General features: G+C 37.4%; 1 protein-coding gene across 1 annotated transcript in view; it reads left to right on the forward strand.

Annotated features, from left to right (window-relative positions):
• LOC141155124 (uncharacterized) overlaps positions 1-22,519 on the forward strand; it is a 153,984-nt gene that overhangs the window by 84,248 nt on the left and 47,217 nt on the right. The window contains exons 10-15 of the mRNA XM_073641796.1: positions 17,714-17,845; positions 17,937-18,065; positions 19,177-19,263; positions 19,499-19,588; positions 19,853-19,951; positions 20,187-20,273. Coding sequence (XP_073497897.1) covers positions 17,714-17,845; positions 17,937-18,065; positions 19,177-19,263; positions 19,499-19,588; positions 19,853-19,951; positions 20,187-20,273 — 624 coding nt within the window. The remainder of the gene's footprint in view (positions 1-17,713; positions 17,846-17,936; positions 18,066-19,176; positions 19,264-19,498; positions 19,589-19,852; positions 19,952-20,186; positions 20,274-22,519) is intronic.

The raw sequence follows: 22,519 nt of genomic DNA on the forward strand, positions 1-22,519 counted from the left end.
AGAAAAAAATATATTCAGTTTGCAACCTGATGGAGGTAAGTATAGATGGATTAATAGAACAAGACCCACACACAGCTAGAAGCCCAATATTTTTTCAGAGGTAGATGCAGAAAAAAATATATTCAGTTTGCAACCTGATGGAGGTCAGTATAGATGGACTAATAGAACAAGTCCCACACACTGCTAGAAGCCCAAATATTTTTTCAGAGGTACTGTAGATGCAGATAAAAATTAGTTTTAATTTGCAACCTGATGGAGGTCAGTATAGATGGACTAATAGAGAAAGTCCGACACACTACTAGAAGGCCAAATATTTTTTCAGAGGTAGATGCAGAAAAAAAATATTCAGTTTGCAACCTGATGGAGGTCAGTATAGATGGACTAATAGAACAAGTCCCACACACTGCTAGAAGCTCAAATATTTTTTCAGAGGTACTGTAGATGCAGATAAAAATTAGTTTTAATTTGCAACCTGATGGAGGTCAGTATAGATGGACTAATAGAGAAAGTCCGACACACTACTAGAAGGCCAAATATTTTTTCAGAGGTAGATGCAGAAAAAAATATATTCAGTTTGCAACCTGATGGAGGTCAGTATAGATGGACTAATACAACAAGTCCCGCACACAGCTAGAAGCCCAAATATTTTTTCAGAGGTACGGTAGATGCAGATAAAAATTATTTTTAATTTGCAACCTGATGGAGGTCAGTATAGATGGACTAATAGAGAAAGTCCGACACACTACTAGAAGGCCAAATATTTTTTCAGAGGTAGATGCAGAAAAAAATATATTCAGTTTGCAACCTGATGGAGGTCAGTATAGATGGACTAATACAACAAGTCCCGCACACAGCTAGAAGCCCAAATATTTTTTCAGAGGTACTGTAGATGCAGATAAAAATTATTTTTAATTTGCAACCTGATGGAGGTCAGTATAGATGGACTAATAGAGAAAGTCCGACACACTACTAGAAGGCCAAATATTTTTTCAGAGGTAGATGCAGAAAAAAATATATTCAGTTTGCAACCTGATGGAGGTCAGTATAGATGGATTAATAGAACAAGACCCACACACAGCTAGAAGCCCAATATTTTTTCAGAGGTAGATGCAGAAAAAAATATATTCAGTTTGCAACCTGATGGAGGTCAGTATAGATGGACTAATAGAACAAGTCCCACACACTGCTAAAAGCCCAAATATTTTTTCAGAGGTACTGTAGATGCAGATAAAAATTAGTTTTAATTTGCAACCTGATGGAGGTCAGTATAGATGGACTAATAGAGAAAGTCCGACACACTACTAGAAGGCCAAATATTTTTTCAGAGGTAGATGCAGAAAAAAATATATTCAGTTTGCAACCTGATGGAGGTCAGTATAGATGGACTAATAGAACAAGTCCCACACACTGCTAGAAGCCCAAATATTTTTTCAGAGGTACTGTAGATGCAGATAAAAATTAGTTTTAATTTGCAACCTGATGGAGGTCAGTATAGATGGACTAATAGAGAAAGTCCGACACACTACTAGAAGGCCAAATATTTTTTCAGAGGTAGATGCAGAAAAAAATATATTCAGTTTGCAACCTGATGGAGGTCAGTATAGATGGACTAATACAACAAGTCCCGCACACAGCTAGAAGCCCAAATATTTTTTCAGAGGTACTGTAGATGCAGATAAAAATTATTTTTAATTTGCAACCTGATGGAGGTCAGTATAGATGGACTAATAGAGAAAGTCCGACACACTACTAGAAGGCCAAATATTTTTTCAGAGGTAGATGCAGAAAAAAATATATTCAGTTTGCAACCTGATGGAGGTCAGTATGGATGGATTAATAGAACAAGACCCACACACAGCTAGAAGCCCAATATTTTTTCAGAGGTATATGCAGAAAAAAATATATTCAGTTTGCAACCTGATGGAGGTCAGTATAGATGGCCTAATAGAACAAGTCCCACACACTGCTAGAAGCCCAAATATTTTTTCAGAGGTACTGTAGATGCAGATAAAAATTAGTTTTAATTTGCAACCTGATGGAGGTCAGTATAGATGGACTAATAGAGAAAGTCCGACACACTACTAGAAGGCCAAATATTTTTTCAGAGGTAGATGCAGAAAAAAATATATTCAGTTTGCAACCTGATGGAGGTCAGTATAGATGGACTAATAGAACAAGTCCCACACACTGCTAGAAGCCCAAATATTTTTTCAGAGGTACTGTAGATGCAGATAAAAATTAGTTTTAATTTGCAACCTGATGGAGGTCAGTATAGATGGACTAATAGAGAAAGTCCGACACACTACTAGAAGGCCAAATATTTTTTCAGAGGTAGATGCAGAAAAAAATATATTCAGTTTGCAACCTGATGGAGGTCAGTATAGATGGACTAATACAACAAGTCCCGCACACAGCTAGAAGCCCAAATATTTTTTCAGAGGTACTGTAGATGCAGATAAAAATTATTTTTAATTTGCAACCTGATGGAGGTCAGTATAGATGGACTAATAGAGAAAGTCCGACACACTACTAGAAGGCCAAATATTTTTTCAGAGGTAGATGCTGAAAAAAATATATTCAGTTTGCAACCTGATGGAGGTCAGTATAGATGGACTAATACAACAAGTCCCGCACACAGCTAGAAGCCCAAATATTTTTTCAGAGGTACTGTAGATGCAGATAAAAATTATTTTTAATTTGCAACCTGATGGAGGTCAGTATAGATGGACTAATAGAGAAAGTCCGACACACTACTAGAAGGCCAAATATTTTTTCAGAGGTAGATGCAGAAAAAAATATATTCAGTTTGCAACCTGATGGAGGTCTGTATAGATGGATTAATAGAACAAGACCCACACACAGCTAGAAGCCCAATATTTTTTCAAAGGTAGATGCAGAAAAAACTATATTCAGTTTGCAACCTGATGGAGGTCAGTATAGATGGACTAATAGAACAAGTCCCACACACTGCTAGAAGCCCAAATATTTTTTCAGAGGTACTGTAGATGCAGATAAAAATTAGTTTTAATTTGCAACCTGATGGAGGTCAGTATAGATGGACTAATAGAGAAAGTCCGACACACTACTAGAAGGCCAAATATTTTTTCAGAGGTAGATGCAGAAAAAAATATATTCAGTTTGCAACCTGATGGAGGTCAGTATAGATGGATTAATAGAACAAGACCCACACACAGCTAGAAGCCCAATATTTTTTCAGAGGTAGATGCAGAAAAAAATATATTCAGTTTGCAACCTGATGGAGGTCAGTATAGATGAACTAATAGAACAAGTCCCACACCCTGCTAGAAGCCCAAATATTTTTTCAGAGGTACTGTAGATGCAGATAAAAATTAGTTTTAATTTGCAACCTGATGGAGGTCAGTATAGATGGACTAATAGAGAAAGTCCGACACACTACTAGAAGGCCAAATATTTTTTCAGAGGTAGATGCAGAAAAAAATATATTCAGTTTGCAACCTGATGGAGGTCAGTATAGATGGATTAATAGAACAAGACCCACACACAGCTAGAAGCCCAATATTTTTTCAGAGGTAGATGCAGAAAAAAATATATTCAATTTGCAACCTGATGGAGGTCAGTATAGATGGACTAATAGAACAAGTCCCACACACTGCTAGAAGCCCAAATATTTTTTCAGAGGTACTGTAGATGCAGATAAAAATTAGATTTAATTTGCAACCTGATGGAGGTCAGTATAGATGGACTAATAGAGAAAGTCCGACACACTACTAGAAGGCCAAATATTTTTTCAGAGGTAGATGCAGAAAAAAATATATTCAGTTTGCAACCTGATGGAGGTCAGTATAGATGGACTAATAGAACAAGTCCCACACACTGCTAGAAGCCCAAATATTTTTTCAGAGGTACTGTAGATGCAGATAAAAATTAGTTTTAATTTGCAACCTGATGGAGGTCAGTATAGATGGACTAATAGAGAAAGTCCGACACACTACTAGAAGGCCAAATATTTTTTCAGAGGTAGATGCAGAAAAAAATATATTCAGTTTGCAACCTGATGGAGGTCAATATAGATGGACTAATACAACAAGTCCCGCACACAGCTAGAAGCCCAAATATTTTTTCAGAGGTACTGTAGATGCAGATAAAAATTATTTTTAATTTGCAACCTGATGGAGGTCAGTATAGATGGACTAATAGAGAAAGTCCGACACACTACTAGAAGGCCAAATATTTTTTCAGAGGTAGATGCAGAAAAAAATATATTCAGTTTGCAACCTGATGGAGGTCAGTATAGATGGACTAATACAACAAGTCCCACACACAGCTAGAAGCCCAAATATTTTTTCAGAGGTACTGTAGATGCAGATAAATATTAGTTTTAATTTGCAACCTGATGGAGGTCAGTATAGATGGACTAATAGAGAAAGTCCGACACACTACTAGAAGGCCAAATATTTTTTCAGAGCTAGATGCAGAAAAAAATTATATTCAGTTTGCAACCTGATGGAGGTCAGTATAGATGGATTAATAGAACAAGACCCACACACAGCTAGAAGCCCAATATTTTTTCAGAGGTCGATGCAGAAAAAAATATATTCAGTTTGCAACCTGATGGAGGTCAGTATAGATGGACTAATAGAACAAGTCCCACACACTGCTAGAAGCCCAAATATTTTTTCAGAGGTACTGTAGATGCAGATAAAAATTAGTTTTAATTTGCAACCTGATGGAGGTCAGTATAGATGGACTAATAGAGAAAGTCCGACACACTACTAGAAGGCCAAATATTTTTTCAGAGGTAGATGCAGAAAAAAATATATTCAGTTTGCAACCTGATGGAGGTCAGTATAGATGGACTAATAGAACAAGTCCCACACACTGCTAGAAGCTCAAATATTTTTTCAGAGGTACTGTAGATGCAGATAAAAATTAGTTTTAATTTGCAACCTGATGGAGGTCAGTATAGATGGACTAATAGAGAAAGTCCGACACACTACTAGAAGGCCAAATATTTTTTCAGAGGTAGATGCAGAAAAAAATATATTCAGTTTGCAACCTGATGGAGGTCAGTATAGATGGACTAATACAACAAGTCCCGCACACAGCTAGAAGCCCAAATATTTTTTCAGAGGTACGGTAGATGCAGATAAAAATTATTTTTAATTTGCAACCTGATGGAGGTCAGTATAGATGGACTAATAGAGAAAGTCCGACACACTACTAGAAGGCCAAATATTTTTTCAGAGGTAGATGCAGAAAAAAATATATTCAGTTTGCAACCTGATGGAGGTCAGTATAGATGGACTAATACAACAAGTCCCGCACACAGCTAGAAGCCCAAATATTTTTTCAGAGGTACTGTAGATGCAGATAAAAATTATTTTTAATTTGCAACCTGATGGAGGTCAGTATAGATGGACTAATAGAGAAAGTCCGACACACTATTGAAGGCCAAATATTTTTTCAGAGGTAGATGCAGAAAAAAATATATTCAGTTTGCAACCTGATGGAGGTCAGTATAGATGGACTAATAGAACAAGTCCCACACACTGCTAGAAGCCCAAATATTTTTTCAGAGGTGCTGTAGATGCAGATAAAAATTAGTTTTAATTTGCAACCTGATGGAGGTCAGTATAGATGGACTAATAGAGAAAGTCCGACACACTACTAGAAGGCCAAATATTTTTTCAGAGGTAGATGCAGAAAAAAATATATTCAGTTTGCAACCTGATGGAGGTCAGTATAGATGGACTAATACAACAAGTCCCGCACACAGCTAGAAGCCCAAATATTTTTTCAGAGGTACGGTAGATGCAGATAAAAATTATTTTTAATTTGCAACCTGATGGAGGTCAGTATAGATGGACTAATAGAGAAAGTCCGACACACTACTAGAAGGCCAAATATTTTTTCAGAGGTAGATGCAGAAAAAAATATATTCAGTTTGCAACCTGATGGAGGTCAGTATAGATGGACTAATACAACAAGTCCCGCACACAGCTAGAAGCCCAAATATTTTTTCAGAGGTACTGTAGATGCAGATAAAAATTATTTTTAATTTGCAACCTGATGGAGGTCAGTATAGATGGACTAATAGAGAAAGTCCGACACACTATTGAAGGCCAAATATTTTTTCAGAGGTAGATGCAGAAAAAAATATATTCAGTTTGCAACCTGATGGAGGTCAGTATAGATGGACTAATAGAACAAGTCCCACACACTGCTAGAAGCCCAAATATTTTTTCAGAGGTGCTGTAGATGCAGATAAAAATTAGTTTTAATTTGCAACCTGATGGAGGTCAGTATAGATGGACTAATAGAGAAAGTCCGACACACTACTAGAAGGCCAAATATTTTTTCAGAGGTAGATGCAGAAAAAAATATATTCAGTTTGCAACCTGATGGAGGTCAGTATAGATGGACTAATAGAACAAGTCCCACACACTGCTAGAAGCCCAAATATTTTTTCAGAGGTACTGTAGATGCAGATAAAAATTAGTTTTAATTTGCAACCTGATGGAGGTCAGTATAGATGGACTAATAGAGAAAGTCCGACACACTACTAGAAGGCCAAATATTTTTTCAGAGGTAGATGCAGAAAAAAATATATTCAGTTTGCAACCTGATGGAGGTCAGTATAGATGGACAAATACAACAAGTCCCGCACACAGCTAGAAGCCCAAATATTTTTTCAGAGGTACTGTAGATGCAGATAAAAATTATTTTTAATTTGCAACCTGATGGAGGTCAGTATAGATGGACTAATAGAGAAAGTCCGACACACTACTAGAAGGCCAAATATTTTTTCAGAGGTAGATGCAGAAAAAAATATATTCAGTTTGCAACCTGATGGAGGTCAGTATAGATGGACTAATACAACAAGTCCCGCACACAGCTAGAAGCCCAAATATTTTTTCAGAGGTACTGTAGATGCAGATAAAAATTATTTTTAATTTGCAACCTGATGGAGGTCAGTATAGATGGACTAATAGAGAAAGTCCGACACACTACTAGAAGGCCAAATATTTTTTCAGAGGTAGATGCAGAAAAAAATATATTCAGTTTGCAACCTGATGGAGGTCAGTATAGATGGACAAATACAACAAGTCCCGCACACAGCTAGAAGCCCAAATATTTTTTCAGAGGTACTGTAGATGCAGATAAAAATTATTTTTAATTTGCAACCTGATGGAGGTCAGTATAGATGGACTAATAGAGAAAGTCCGACACACTACTAGAAGGCCAAATATTTTTTCAGAGGTAGATGCAGAAAAAAATATATTCAGTTTGCAACCTGATGGAGGTCAGTATAGATGGAATAATACAACAAGTCCCGCACACAGCTAGAAGCCCAAATATTTTTTCAGAGGTACTGTAGATGCAGATAAAAATTATTTTTAATTTGCAACCTGATGGAGGTCAGTATAGATGGACTAATAGAGAAAGTCCGACACACTACTAGAAGGCCAAATATTTTTTCAGAGGTAGATGCAGAAAAAAATATATTCAGTTTGCAACCTGATGGAGGTCAGTATAGATGGATTAATAGAACAAGACCCACACACAGCTAGAAGCCCAATATTTTTTCAGAGGTAGATGCAGAAAAAAGTATATTCAATTTGCAACCTGATGGAGGTCAGTATAGATGGACTAATAGAACAAGTCCCACACACTGCTAGAAGCCCAAATATTTTTTCAGAGGTACTGTAGATGCAGATAAAAATTAGTTTTAATTTGCAACCTGATGGAGGTCAGTATAGATGGACTAATAGAGAAAGTCCGACACACTACTAGAAGGCCAAATATTTTTTCAGAGGTAGATGCAGAAAAAAATATATTCAGTTTGCAACCTGATGGAGGTCAGTATAGATGGACTAATAGAACAAGTCCCACACACTGCTAGAAGCCCAAATATTTTTTCAGAGGTACTGTAGATGCAGATAAAAATTAGTTTTAATTTGCAACCTGATGGAGGTCAGTATAGATGGACTAATAGAGAAAGTCCGACACACTACTAGAAGGCCAAATATTTTTTCAGAGGTAGATGCAGAAAAAAATATATTCAGTTTGCAACCTGATGGAGGTCAATATAGATGGACTAATACAACAAGTCCCGCACACAGCTAGAAGCCCAAATATTTTTTCAGAGCTAGATGCAGAAAAAAATTATATTCAGTTTGCAACCTGATGGAGGTCAGTATAGATGGATTAATAGAACAAGACCCACACACAGCTAGAAGCCCAATATTTTTTCAGAGGTAGATGCAGAAAAAAATATATTCAGTTTGCAACCTGATGGAGGTCAGTATAGATGGACTAATAGAACAAGTCCCACACACTGCTAGAAGCCCAAATATTTTTTCAGAGGTACTGTAGATGCAGATAAAAATTAGTTTTAATTTGCAACCTGATGGAGGTCAGTATAGATGGACTAATAGAGAAAGTCCGACACACTACTAGAAGGCCAAATATTTTTTCAGAGGTAGATGCAGAAAAAAATATATTCAGTTTGCAACCTGATGGAGGTCAGTATAGATGGACTAATACAACAAGTCCCGCACACAGCTAGAAGCCCAAATATTTTTTCAGAGGTACGGTAGATGCAGATAAAAATTATTTTTAATTTGCAACCTGATGGAGGTCAGTATAGATGGACTAATAGAGAAAGTCCGACACACTACTAGAAGGCCAAATATTTTTTCAGAGGTAGATGCAGAAAAAAATATATTCAGTTTGCAACCTGATGGAGGTCAGTATAGATGGACTAATACAACAAGTCCCGCACACAGCTAGAAGCCCAAATATTTTTTCAGAGGTACTGTAGATGCAGATAAAAATTATTTTTAATTTGCAACCTGATGGAGGTCAGTATAGATGGACTAATAGAGAAAGTCCGACACACTACTAGAAGGCCAAATATTTTTTCAGAGGTAGATGCAGAAAAAAATATATTCAGTTTGCAACCTGATGGAGGTCAGTATAGATGGATTAATAGAACAAGACCCACACACAGCTAGAAGCCCAATATTTTTTCAGAGGTAGATGCAGAAAAAAATATATTCAGTTTGCAACCTGATGGAGGTCAGTATAGATGGACTAATAGAACAAGTCCCACACACTGCTAGAAGCCCAAATATTTTTTCAGAGGTACTGTAGATGCAGATAAAAATTAGTTTTAATTTGCAACCTGATGGAGGTCAGTATAGATGGACTAATAGAGAAAGTCCGACACACTACTAGAAGGCCAAATATTTTTTCAGAGGTAGATGCAGAAAAAAATATATTCAGTTTGCAACCTGATGGAGGTCAGTATAGATGGACTAATAGTACAAGTCCCACACACTGCTAGAAGCCCAAATATTTTTTCAGAGGTACTGTAGATGCAGATAAAAATTAGTTTTAATTTGCAACCTGATGGAGGTCAGTATAGATGGACTAATAGAGAAAGTCCGACACACTACTAGAAGGCCAAATATTTTTTCAGAGGTAGATGCAGAAAAAAATATATTCAGTTTGCAACCTGATGGAGGTCAGTATAGATGGACAAATACAACAAGTCCCGCACACAGCTAGAAGCCCAAATATTTTTTCAGAGGTACTGTAGATGCAGATAAAAATTATTTTTAATTTGCAACCTGATGGAGGTCAGTATAGATGGACTAATAGAGAAAGTCCGACACACTACTAGAAGGCCAAATATTTTTTCAGAGGTAGATGCAGAAAAAAATATATTCAGTTTGCAACCTGATGGAGGTCAGTATAGATGGACTAATACAACAAGTCCCGCACACAGCTAGAAGCCCAAATATTTTTTCAGAGGTACTGTAGATGCAGATAAAAATTATTTTTAATTTGCAACCTGATGGAGGTCAGTATAGATGGACTAATAGAGAAAGTCCGACACACTACTAGAAGGCCAAATATTTTTTCAGAGGTAGATGCAGAAAAAAATATATTCAGTTTGCAACCTGATGGAGGTCAGTATGGATGGATTAATAGAACAAGACCCACACACAGCTAGAAGCCCAATATTTTTTCAGAGGTAGATGCAGAAAAAAATATATTCAGTTTGCAACCTGATGGAGGTCAGTATAGATGGACTAATAGAACAAGTCCCACACACTGCTAGAATCCCAAATATTTTTTCAGAGGTACTGTAGATGCAGATAAAAATTAGTTTTAATTTGCAACCTGATGGAGGTCAGTATAGATGGACTAATAGAGAAAGTCCGACACACTACTAGAAGGCCAAATATTTTTTCAGAGGTAGATGCAGAAAAAAATATATTCAGTTTGCAACCTGATGGAGGTCAGTATAGATGGACTAATAGAACAAGTCCCACACACTGCTAGAAGCCCAAATATTTTTTCAGAGGTACTGTAGATGCAGATAAAAATTAGTTTTAATTTGCAACCTGATGGAGGTCAGTATAGATGGACTAATAGAGAAAGTCCGACACACTACTAGAAGGCCAAATATTTTTTCAGAGGTAGATGCAGAAAAAAATATATTCAGTTTGCAACCTGATGGAGGTCAGTATAGATGGACTAATACAACAAGTCCCGCACACAGCTAGAAGCCCAAATATTTTTTCAGAGGTACTGTAGATGCAGATAAAAATTATTTTTAATTTGCAACCTGATGGAGGTCAGTATAGATGGACTAATAGAGAAAGTCCGACACACTACTAGAAGGCCAAATATTTTTTCAGAGGTAGATGCAGAAAAAAATATATTCAGTTTGCAACCTGATGGAGGTCAGTATAGATGGACTAATACAACAAGTCCCGCACACAGCTAGAAGCCCAAATATTTTTTCAGAGGTACTGTAGATGCAGATAAAAATTATTTTTAATTTGCAACCTGATGGAGGTCAGTATAGATGGACTAATAGAGAAAGTCCGACACACTACTAGAAGGCCAAATATTTTTTCAGAGGTAGATGCAGAAAAAAATATATTCAGTTTGCAACCTGATGGAGGTCTGTATAGATGGATTAATAGAACAAGACCCACACACAGCTAGAAGCCCAATATTTTTTCAAAGGTAGATGCAGAAAAAACTATATTCAGTTTGCAACCTGATGGAGGTCAGTATAGATGGACTAATAGAACAAGTCCCACACACTGCTAGAAGCCCAAATATTTTTTCAGAGGTACTGTAGATGCAGATAAAAATTAGTTTTAATTTGCAACCTGATGGAGGTCAGTATAGATGGACTAATAGAGAAAGTCCGACACACTACTAGAAGGCCAAATATTTTTTCAGAGGTAGATGCAGAAAAAAATATATTCAGTTTGCAACCTGATGGAGGTCAGTATAGATGGATTAATAGAACAAGACCCACACACAGCTAGAAGCCCAATATTTTTTCAGAGGTAGATGCAGAAAAAAATATATTCAGTTTGCAACCTGATGGAGGTCAGTATAGATGGACTAATAGAACAAGTCCCACACCCTGCTAGAAGCCCAAATATTTTTTCAGAGGTACTGTAGATGCAGATAAAAATTAGTTTTAATTTGCAACCTGATGGAGGTCAGTATAGATGGACTAATAGAGAAAGTCCGACACACTACTAGAAGGCCAAATATTTTTTCAGAGGTAGATGCAGAAAAAAATATATTCAGTTTGCAACCTGATGGAGGTCAATATAGATGGACTAATACAACAAGTCCCGCACACAGCTAGAAGCCCAAATATTTTTTCAGAGGTACTGTAGATGCAGATAAAAATTATTTTTAATTTGCAACCTGATGGAGGTCAGTATAGATGGACTAATAGAGAAAGTCCGACACACTACTAGAAGGCCAAATATTTTTTCAGAGGTAGATGCAGAAAAAAATATATTCAGTTTGCAACCTGATGGAGGTCAGTATAGATGGACTAATACAACAAGTCCCACACACAGCTAGAAGCCCAAATATTTTTTCAGAGGTACTGTAGATGCAGATAAATATTAGTTTTAATTTGCAACCTGATGGAGGTCAGTATAGATGGACTAATAGAGAAAGTCCGACACACTACTAGAAGGCCAAATATTTTTTCAGAGCTAGATGCAGAAAAAAATTATATTCAGTTTGCAACCTGATGGAGGTCAGTATAGATGGATTAATAGAACAAGACCCACACACAGCTAGAAGCCCAATATTTTTTCAGAGGTAGATGCAGAAAAAAATATATTCAGTTTGCAACCTGATGGAGGTCAGTATAGATGGACTAATAGAACAAGTCCCACACACTGCTAGAAGCCCAAATATTTTTTCAGAGGTACTGTAGATGCAGATAAAAATTAGTTTTAATTTGCAACCTGATGGAGGTCAGTATAGATGGACTTATAGAGAAAGTCCGACACACTACTAGAAGGCCAAATATTTTTTCAGAGGTAGATGCAGAAAAAAATATATTCAGTTTGCAACCTGATGGAGGTCAGTATAGATGGATTAATAGAACAAGACCCACACACAGCTAGAAGCCCAATATTTTTTCAGAGGCAGATGCAGAAACAAATATATTCAGTTTGCAACCTGATGGAGGTCAGTATAGATGGACTAATAGAACAAGTCCCACACACTGCTAGAAGCCCAAATATTTTTTCAGAGGTACTGTAGATGCAGATAAAAATTAGTTTTAATTTGCAACCTGATGGAGGTCAGTATAGATGGACTAATAGAGAAAGTCCGACACACTACTAGAAGGCCAAATATTTTTTCAGAGGTAGATGCAGAAAAAAATATATTCAGTTTGCAACCTGATGGAGGTCAGTATAGATGGACTAATAGAACAAGTCCCACACACTGCTAGAAGCCCAAATATTTTTTCAGAGGTACTGTAGATGCAGATAAAAATTAGTTTTAATTTGCAACCTGATGGAGGTCAGTATAGATGGACTAATAGAGAAAGTCCGACACACTACTAGAAGGCCAAATATTTTTTCAGAGGTAGATGCAGAAAAAAATATATTCAGTTTGCAACCTGATGGAGGTCAATATAGATGGACTAATACAACAAGTCCCGCACACAGCTAGAAGCCCAAATATTTTTTCAGAGGTACTGTAGATGCAGATAAAAATTATTTTTAATTTGCAACCTGATGGAGGTCAGTATAGATGGACTAATAGAGAAAGTCCGACACACTACTAGAAGGCCAAATATTTTTTCAGAGGTAGATGCAGAAAAAAATATATTCAGTTTGCAACCTGATGGAGGTCAGTATAGATGGACTAATACAACAAGTCCCACACACAGCTAGAAGCCCAAATATTTTTTCAGAGGTACTGTAGATGCAGATAAATATTAGTTTTAATTTGCAACCTGATGGAGGTCAGTATAGATGGACTAATAGAGAAAGTCCGACACACTACTAGAAGGCCAAATATTTTTTCAGAGCTAGATGCAGAAAAAAATTATATTCAGTTTGCAACCTGATGGAGGTCAGTATAGATGGATTAATAGAACAAGACCCACACACAGCTAGAAGCCCAATATTTTTTCAGAGGTAGATGCAGAAAAAAATATATTCAGTTTGCAACCTGATGGAGGTCAGTATAGATGGACTAATAGAACAAGTCCCACACACTGCTAGAAGCCCAAATATTTTTTCAGAGGTACTGTAGATGCAGATAAAAATTAGTTTTAATTTGCAACCTGATGGAGGTCAGTATAGATGGACTTATAGAGAAAGTCCGACACACTACTAGAAGGCCAAATATTTTTTCAGAGGTAGATGCAGAAAAAAATATATTCAGTTTGCAACCTGATGGAGGTCAGTATAGATGGATTAATAGAACAAGACCCACACACAGCTAGAAGCCCAATATTTTTTCAGAGGCAGATGCAGAAACAAATATATTCAGTTTGCAACCTGATGGAGGTCAGTATAGATGGACTAATAGAACAAGTCCCACACACTGCTAGAAGCCCAAATATTTTTTCAGAGGTACTGTAGATGCAGATAAAAATTAGTTTTAATTTGCAACCTGATGGAGGTCAGTATAGATGGACTAATAGAGAAAGTCCGACACACTACTAGAAGGCCAAATATTTTTTCAGAGGTAGATGCAGAAAAAAATATATTCAGTTTGCAACCTGATGGAGGTCAGTATAGATGGACTAATAGAACAAGTCCCACACACTGCTAGAAGCCCAAATATTTTTTCAGAGGTACTGTAGATGCAGATAAAAATTAGTTTTAATTTGCAACCTGATGGAGGTCAGTATAGATGGACTAATAGAGAAAGTCTGACACACTACTAGAAGGCCAAATATTTTTTCAGAGGTAGATGCAGAAAAAAATATATTCAATTTGCAACCTGATGGAGGTCAGTATAGATGGATTAATAGAACAAGACCCACACACAGCTAGAAGCCCAATATTTTTTCAGAGGTAGATGCAGAAAAAACTATATTCAGTTTGCAACCTGATGGAGGTCAGTATAGATGGACTAATAGAACAAGTCCCACACACTGCTAGAAGCCCAAATATTTTTTCAGAGGTACTGTAGATGCAGATAAAAATTAGTTTTAATTTGCAACCTGATGGAGGTCAGTATAGATGGACTAGTAGAGAAAGTCCGACACACTATTAGAAGGCCAAATATTTTTTCAGAGGTAGATGCAGAAAAAAATATATTCAGTTTGCAACCTGATGGAGGTCAGTATAGATGGATTAATAGAACAAGACCCACACACAGCTAGAAGCCCAATATTTTTTCAGAGGTAGATGCAGAAAAAAATATATTCAGTTTGCAACCTGATGGAGGTCAGTATAGATGGACTAATAGAACAAGTCCCACACACTACTAGAAGCCCAAATATTTTTTCAGAGGTACTGTAGATGCAGATAAAAATTAGTTTTATTTTGCAACCTGATGGAGGTCATTATAGATGGGCTAATAGAGAAAGTCCGACACACTACTAGAAGGCCAAATATTTTTTCAGAGGTAGATGCAGAAAAAAATATATTCAGTTTGCAACCTGATGGATGTCAGTATAGATGGATTAATAGAACAAGACCCACACACAGCTAGAAGCCCAATATTTTTTCAGAGGTAGATGCAGAAAAAATATATTCAGTTTGCAACCTGATGGAGGTCAGTATAGATCGACTAATAGAACAAGTCCCACACACTGCTAGAAGCCCAAATATTTTTTCAGAGGTACTGTAGATGCAGATAAAATTTAGTTTTAATTTGCAACCTGATGGAGGTCAGTATAGATGGACTAATAGAGAAAGTCCGACACACTACTAGAAGGCCAAATATTTTTTCAGAGGTAGATGCAGAAAAAAATATATTCAGTTTGCAACCTGATGGATGTCAGTATAGATGGACTAATAGAACAAGTCCCACACACTGCTAGAAGCCCAAATATTTTTTCAGAGGTACTGTAGATGCAGATAAAAATTAGTTTTAATTTGCAACCTGATGGAGGTCAGTATAGATGGAATAATAGAGAAAGTCCGACACACTACTAGAAGGCCAAATATTTTTTCAGAGGTAGATGCAGAAAAAAATATATTCAGTTTGCAACCTGATGGAGGTCAGTATAGATGGACTAATACAACAAGTCCCGCACACAGCTAGAAGCCCAAATATTTTTTCAGAGGTACTGTAGATGCAGATAAAAATTAGTTTTAATTTGCAACCTGATGGAGGTCAGTATAGATGGACTAATAGAGAAAGTCCGACACACTACTAGAAGGAGAAATATTTTTTCAGAGCTAGATGCAGAAAAAAATTATATTCAGTTTGCAACCTGATGGAGGTCAGTATAGATGGATTAATAGAACAAGACCCACACACAGCTAGAAGCCCAATATTTTTTCAGAGGTAGATGCAGAAAAAAATATATTCAGTTTGCAACCTGATGGAGGTCAGTATAGATGGACTAATAGAACAAGTCCCACACACTGCTAGAAGCCCAAATATTTTTTCAGAGGTACTGTAGATGCAGATAAAAATTAGTTTTAATTTGCAACCTGATGGAGGTCAGTATAGATGGACTAATAGAATGATGCTATGCCCAAAAGATTTTACTTCACTAGGTGCAGTAAAAAAATTGGTATTCTATACACAGGTGGTATATCTTGCAACACAGATAGGCTACTCCACTGACTAACACACTCTGCAATAGGCCAAAAAGGATTAGCTTTGCTAGATTCAGCCAAATGCTGTGAAAAAAACTTGCACAGCACTGGCACAGACCTGCCTGGCAAAAACTGATAGGAACTCATGTAACCTAGTCCTGAAAAGGACTCCAATTACAATTAGTCTTTACTCCCACAACCTATCTATTTAAGAGCACAGACCTCCCTGATAAAAGTCGTAGGAAATGCTGTAACCTAGTCCTTAAAAGGACTGCAAGCACAACTATTCCCTACTCCCAAGCTATCTGTATATTTGTGCGAAAATTGGCTTGAAATTAACAAGGTATAGCGCACACAGCAACAGCGGTGCCGTCTAACACGCAGCTGCAGCAGTGAGAAAATGGTGGCGACGGGGAAAATGGCTTGGTCTTATAGGGCAAGGACATGTGACATACACTGCCAATGACACATGCCCTTGCTTGTCTGAAAAAAAGCACTTCGCTCCGTGTTTGCGCTGCTGATAGGCTGACAGATTGCACCTCCCCACTGTAAATGCGGGAAAGAGAAAAAAAATGGAGATCTTCATTATTCCTGCAGAGATCCATCCCCTGCCCCTCCCCCTGCCCCGCTGTACACTCAAACTGCGTATTAACATTAATTTTCATCATTACTGAGAAAAAATCCAGTTATGATTTTGGTGCACGAACAGTTATCGAACATAACCTCGAACAGCCAAATTTTTTTCAAATCGTTCGTGTTTGCCGAATGGCTCGAACACCGCCCAAAACAGCTCGAATTTGATATTGGCGAACAGTTCGAGTGGAACAACGCTCATCTCTAGTCATGACACTTTCCATGTGTCGCTCCTTAAACCAGTTTGCCTGACAAAACTCATTGAACCCCAACCTGCTACGGACACCAGGGGTGATAATCTCGAGGTGCAGGCTATTATGGGGTCTAAGATGATTAGTGGAAAATAAGGTTACCCAGTACACTGGAGGGGCCATGGATCTGAGGATCATCCCTTGGAACCGGTGGAGCACATTCATGCTCCCCTGCTCGTTGAGGAAAATGAGTGTCAAGTGGAGGGGGATTTTAGAAGAGGGGATAATGTTAAGCGTGGGGCATTTGCTGGATTTGAAATGGGTTCAGAACCATCAGTGGATTCTGTGGTCTCCTGTCGGGTCCAGCCAGGGCTGATGCTGCTCAGCATTGTCATCAGTCCCAACACCTAGCTGGTGCATGAGATGTACAAGCTGTCTCTTGGGTCTTTGTTTCTAGCAACATGAAGCGTAGGTTGCGGAGGGAAACAGGGCTATTCCTGCAGAGATCCATCCCCTGCCCCTCCCCCTGCCCCGCTGTACACTCAAACTGCGTATTAACATTAATTTTCATCATTACTGAGAAAAAATCCAGTTATGATTTTGGTGCACGAACAGTTATCGAACATAACCTCGAACAGCCGAATTTTTCTCAAATTGTTCGTGTTCGCCGAACGGCTCGAACACCGCCCAAAACAGCTCGAATTTGAGATTGGCGAACAGTTCGAGTAGAACAACGCTCATCTCTAGTTGCTATGTATATATTCAGATCTAGAGGTGGATACACCTGTGTGAATTAATTATTTAATTTTCTATTTTTTACAGCTACAACTACAATTCCTGCAAACCCCACATCTGTGGCAACTAAGCCCCCTTACACCGAATTTTGCTTCTGCCCTTGCACCGCTTATAATTTGGGATACTGCCTCCGTCCATTCTACTGTGCTCCATGTCCATGTATGTACTCTGCTTTAGTTCATTAGAACCATAATACACATGATTAAAGTCAACCCAAATAATATATAAACATTCATTTGTTGTTTTTCAGTCACAACAATAAAACCCACCACAACCACCATAATAACAAAGCCCACCAAACCTGTTAAATGTCTATGCACCTGCCTAGGTCACTTCAAAAATTACTGTGTCCGGCCGTCCTCCTGTTCTCCATGTACAAGTAAGAAATCTTCTTATCCTACTTGATTTTCTTCGATTATTTACTTCCTTCAAATGATGACTGATCACTAGAGCTGCCAGGGTGGAAATTACTTCTTAACTTTTTCCACACATAGCCACAAATTATCAAGACTAAGGTATTGTATTCCAGTCTTGATAAAGAGTGTGCTGGAGTAAGATGCACTAAATTCAATTAAGGTGTGTGTCTCTTTATCAGTTTGGTGCATCTTTCAGCTGCTGTGGAAGGGATTAAAGCTCATATCAAGGATAATGATGATGACTGCACAGTGCTGTCACACAATTAAGTATGAAAGCAATTTCAAGTAATGCTAAACCGATGCATTATGGGATTTATACCACACTAATACTGCGGCCTGTTGCCACGTTTCCTTCTATATGTGTACACATGTATACAGTATTTCTTCTTGCGTTCTTTTAGGTAAGGTTTGAATAATTGGGGTTGAAAAAATTTTAAAGGTGAATTATAGCATTATACAGATTGTATGGTGAAGGAAAAGTGTTTATGGCTTTGGACAATGTAGGATAAAAAAAGACATAATGTGGCTAAGAATGCGTGAGCCTCCAGTGGCATCAAAAGCATCATCACTACCACTGACTGCAGCTGCTGTCAAGGCAATGATACTATTAAGAGTAAGGTTACAGTAGTCCTCCTTTGTGTCTGGCAAGAGTATTGGTGGAAAAGAAGTGGACAGCATTATGGAATTTAAAACACATCACTAGTCTCAGTCTCAGCAGGATAATGTTATCTCTGACAGTGACACCATCAGATTGATTTTGTTGATTGCTCAGAACAATTTGCTTGATCGCAAATGCCTGAGAGGGATAATTTTTGAAACATTTTTAATTTAAAAAAACATGAATAGTGTGTTGAGAACTGTGCTATTAAATGAGCTGTCGGATACTACCGAGTTACCATCTATATCTTTGATGAGATCACTTTAACATTACTAAGTTTGTGTTTGCAATAAAGATTGTCTTGCTTTATGTTACTGACCACATAACACATGCTATGAGCTAACTGACCGCCATTACATTCTCCTCTTTATTAGAAATAATTCATCTTTTTTATTTTTTGTTTTGTTTTGTTCCAGGGCCAGGTAACACTACTACACAATATCCACCAACTACAGCCATGCAACTTAGTACAACAACTTCTACCATGCCATCTACTACTAAAGGTATCTTACTTAATTTATTAAACTTCCCATAGGGTATTGGATCTTCAGCCTTGCTATTTGGCGTTTTTCCACTTGAAGAGTCTCTCCAACAAAATAAATTTTGGAATCAATCTAATGCAAGTGAATCTATCAGCCTGCTTTTCTATTCGCCTCCTTCCTTGGCCAAGTTGGCTGATCATGTCCATCCTGTATAAAGAATGATGATGATAATAATATTCATGTCTTCTGAACATAGGAAATGATCAGTGCTGGTGCCTTCCTCAACTCTGCACCCCAGAAATGTACTACAGTTATCTATGTCTTCTTATACCATGTGAATGTCCACGTAAGTAAGATTTATCTCAATATTATTTAACTGTTTTCACTTTAAGGCAGAATTTTATAATTTACATGTAATATTGAATCTAAATAGGTGCAATTATCTTTTCTGATTCAGTTCTAAGGTTGTGATTGCATCAAAGGTTGACTTGCTCTGTGTTAGATATGTCACTGTCCACATTACATATGTAATGACCACCATTATATTGTTTTCTTTCTTAGGTATAATTTAATTTTTTTTCTTTATTTTCTGCTTTTTTTGTTGCTCCAGGGCCAGTCAGTACTACTACACATCCTCCAACTACTAATACCATACTATCTACTACCACACAACACCCAACATCTACCACCATGCCATCTACTCCTAAAGGTATCTTACTTCATTTATTAAACTTACCATAAGATATTGGTTCTTCAGCCTTGCTATCTGGCGTTTTCCCAAATAAAGAGTCTCCCAATAAAATTAATTTTGGAATCAATCTAGTGCAACTGAAACAAATAACTTGCTTTTCCTATTCGCCTCCTTCCTTGGCCGAGTTGTCAGATCATGTCCACCCTGTATAAAGAATGATGATGATGATAATAATCATGTCTTCTGAATATAGGAAAGGACTGCTGGTGCCTTCCTCAACACTGCAGCCCAGATATGTATTACAGTCCTCTATGTCGTCTTATACCGTGTGAATGTCCACGTAAGTAAGATTTGCCACAGTATTATTTAACCCTGTGATCTTTTTAAGGCAGAATTTTTCAATGTATGTGAAATATTGAATCGATGTAGGTGCAATTATCTGCTCTGTTCCAGTTCTGAACTTATTGTTCTACAGTACTGTGCAAAAGTATAAGCAGGTGTGAAAAACAATGGTGCAAAGTGAGATCGCTTCAAAAATAAAAGTGTAATCATTTATGTTATCAATTACCAGAATGCAAAGTGAAGGAGCAAAAGAGAAATATAAATCAAATCATTATTCATTGTGACCACTGGAGATGATGGAATCGATTCTACTCGAATCAAATTCAATTTGTCTGGTCCCGGCGAATTCAAACAATTTGCAAATCGATTTCTGTGAAACGGCAATAAAAATGTTTGCCACCTGTCCACACATTGAAGAAGAGTATAAATCACAAAATGCTGACATTAGTTCAGGCACGACCGGGTGGGCTTCCCCATAATGCCTTGCAGCTATTACATCACATAGTACAATGCAGCCAATCAGGAGAGATTATTATAGCCTGCGTAAAAGCTAAAGCAGGGAATGCAGCCGCCGTTTGAGGGTGATTTTAGGACAGTGAGCAGACGTCAAATCTCACAGCTCAGCAATAGAGATGGGAAGAGAAAGCGCTTAAACATTAGACAAATACTACAGGCAATAATATGTTGAATAACGGCAGCAAAGAAGATAAGAGTATTAGTCTGTGAATAATACAGAATTTTATTTGATATTAGGGAAGAAAAAGGAGAGGTGGAGCTGACATCCTTCCTGATTCATTACAATCACACATTTTTTTCATTCTTAAAGAGAATCTTTCATCAGGTTTTTGCTGCCTAATCTGAGAGCAGCATGATGTATGAGAAGAGACCCTGATTCCAGTGATGTGTCTCTTATTGGGTTCTTTACTGTTGTTTTGATAAAAGCACTTTTTTATGACCAGAAGAATGTCACTAAAGGACTAGTAAATCTGCTGCCATGTAGTCCAGCATATTCATAACCTCTGTATAACTCCACCTCCACCACTGATTGACAGCTTTCTGCTGATAAAGAAAACTGCCATTCAGTGGTGTCGGTGGAGTTATACAGGGTTCAAGATTCAGTGATCTGGTAGATCTATAAAAGGTAAAGCAGTAATTTTATCAGAACTTCAGCAAGCAGCCCAGTAAGTGGTAATCACTTTCCCTTCTCCATGCTGCTTTCAGAACATTTAGCAAAATCTTAGTGAAAGATGTACTAAAATTAATAAGCAGGTCAACACAATATTTTTCCAGTAAAAAAAATGTGAATTTAGTGTCCCACAGAGTGTCTGATCACATGTGACTGTTCCGAATAGTTACAATTCTTGTGCAATTCTTTATGTGAAGGGAAAATTCTTTTATTTTAAATACAAAAGAATATTGGAAAAAATCCAGACATTTAACTGCAATTGTGTGCCCCACAATGTACAGTGTCATGTTAAAGTTTGTGCACCCCTGGTCAAAATTACTGTTATTTTGAACAGTTAAGCAAGTTGAAGATGAAATGATCTCTAAAAGGCCTAAAGTTACAGATGACACATTTCCTTTCTACTTTAGGAGCATAAAAATAAATATATCTTTTCAACTTTTACATTTTAAAAATTGCAAAAATTAAAATGCGCCGATCCAAAAGTTTGGGCACCTTGCATGGTTATTATCTAGTATCGCCTCCTTTTGAAAGTGTCACAGCTTGTAAACATTTTTTGTAGCCAGATAAGAATCTTTAAATTCTGGTTTGAGGGATTTTCTCTCATTCTTCCTTGGAGAATTCTTCCAGTTCTGTGATATCCCTGGGGATATCTTGCATGCACTGCTATTTTGAGGTCTAGCCACAGATTTTCAATGAAGTTCAGATCAGGGCACTGCCAGGGACATTGTAAAACCTTCAGCGTGCGTCTTTTGAGGTAGTGTATTGTGGATTTTCACATCTCTTTGGGATCATTATCCAATTTTAGAAGCCATCCTCCTTTTAACTTCAGCTTTTTAACAGATGGTGTTATGTTTGCATCATGAATTTGTTGAAATTTCATTGAAATGTTACCCGTAGAGATGAGCGTTGTTCTACTCGAACTGTTCGCCAATCTCAAATTTTAGCTGTTTTGGGCGGTGTTCGAGCCGTTCGGCGAACACGAACAATTTGAGAAAAATTCGGCTGTTCGAGGTTATGTTCGATAACTGTTCGTGCACCAAAATCATAACTGGATTTTT

The sequence above is a fragment of the Phyllobates terribilis genome, unplaced genomic scaffold, assembly GCF_046119375.1.
Source record: "Phyllobates terribilis strain yellow unplaced genomic scaffold, ASM4611937v1 Scaffold_7__3_contigs__length_470593459, whole genome shotgun sequence".
Classification (NCBI taxonomy): Eukaryota; Metazoa; Chordata; class Amphibia; order Anura; family Dendrobatidae; genus Phyllobates; species Phyllobates terribilis.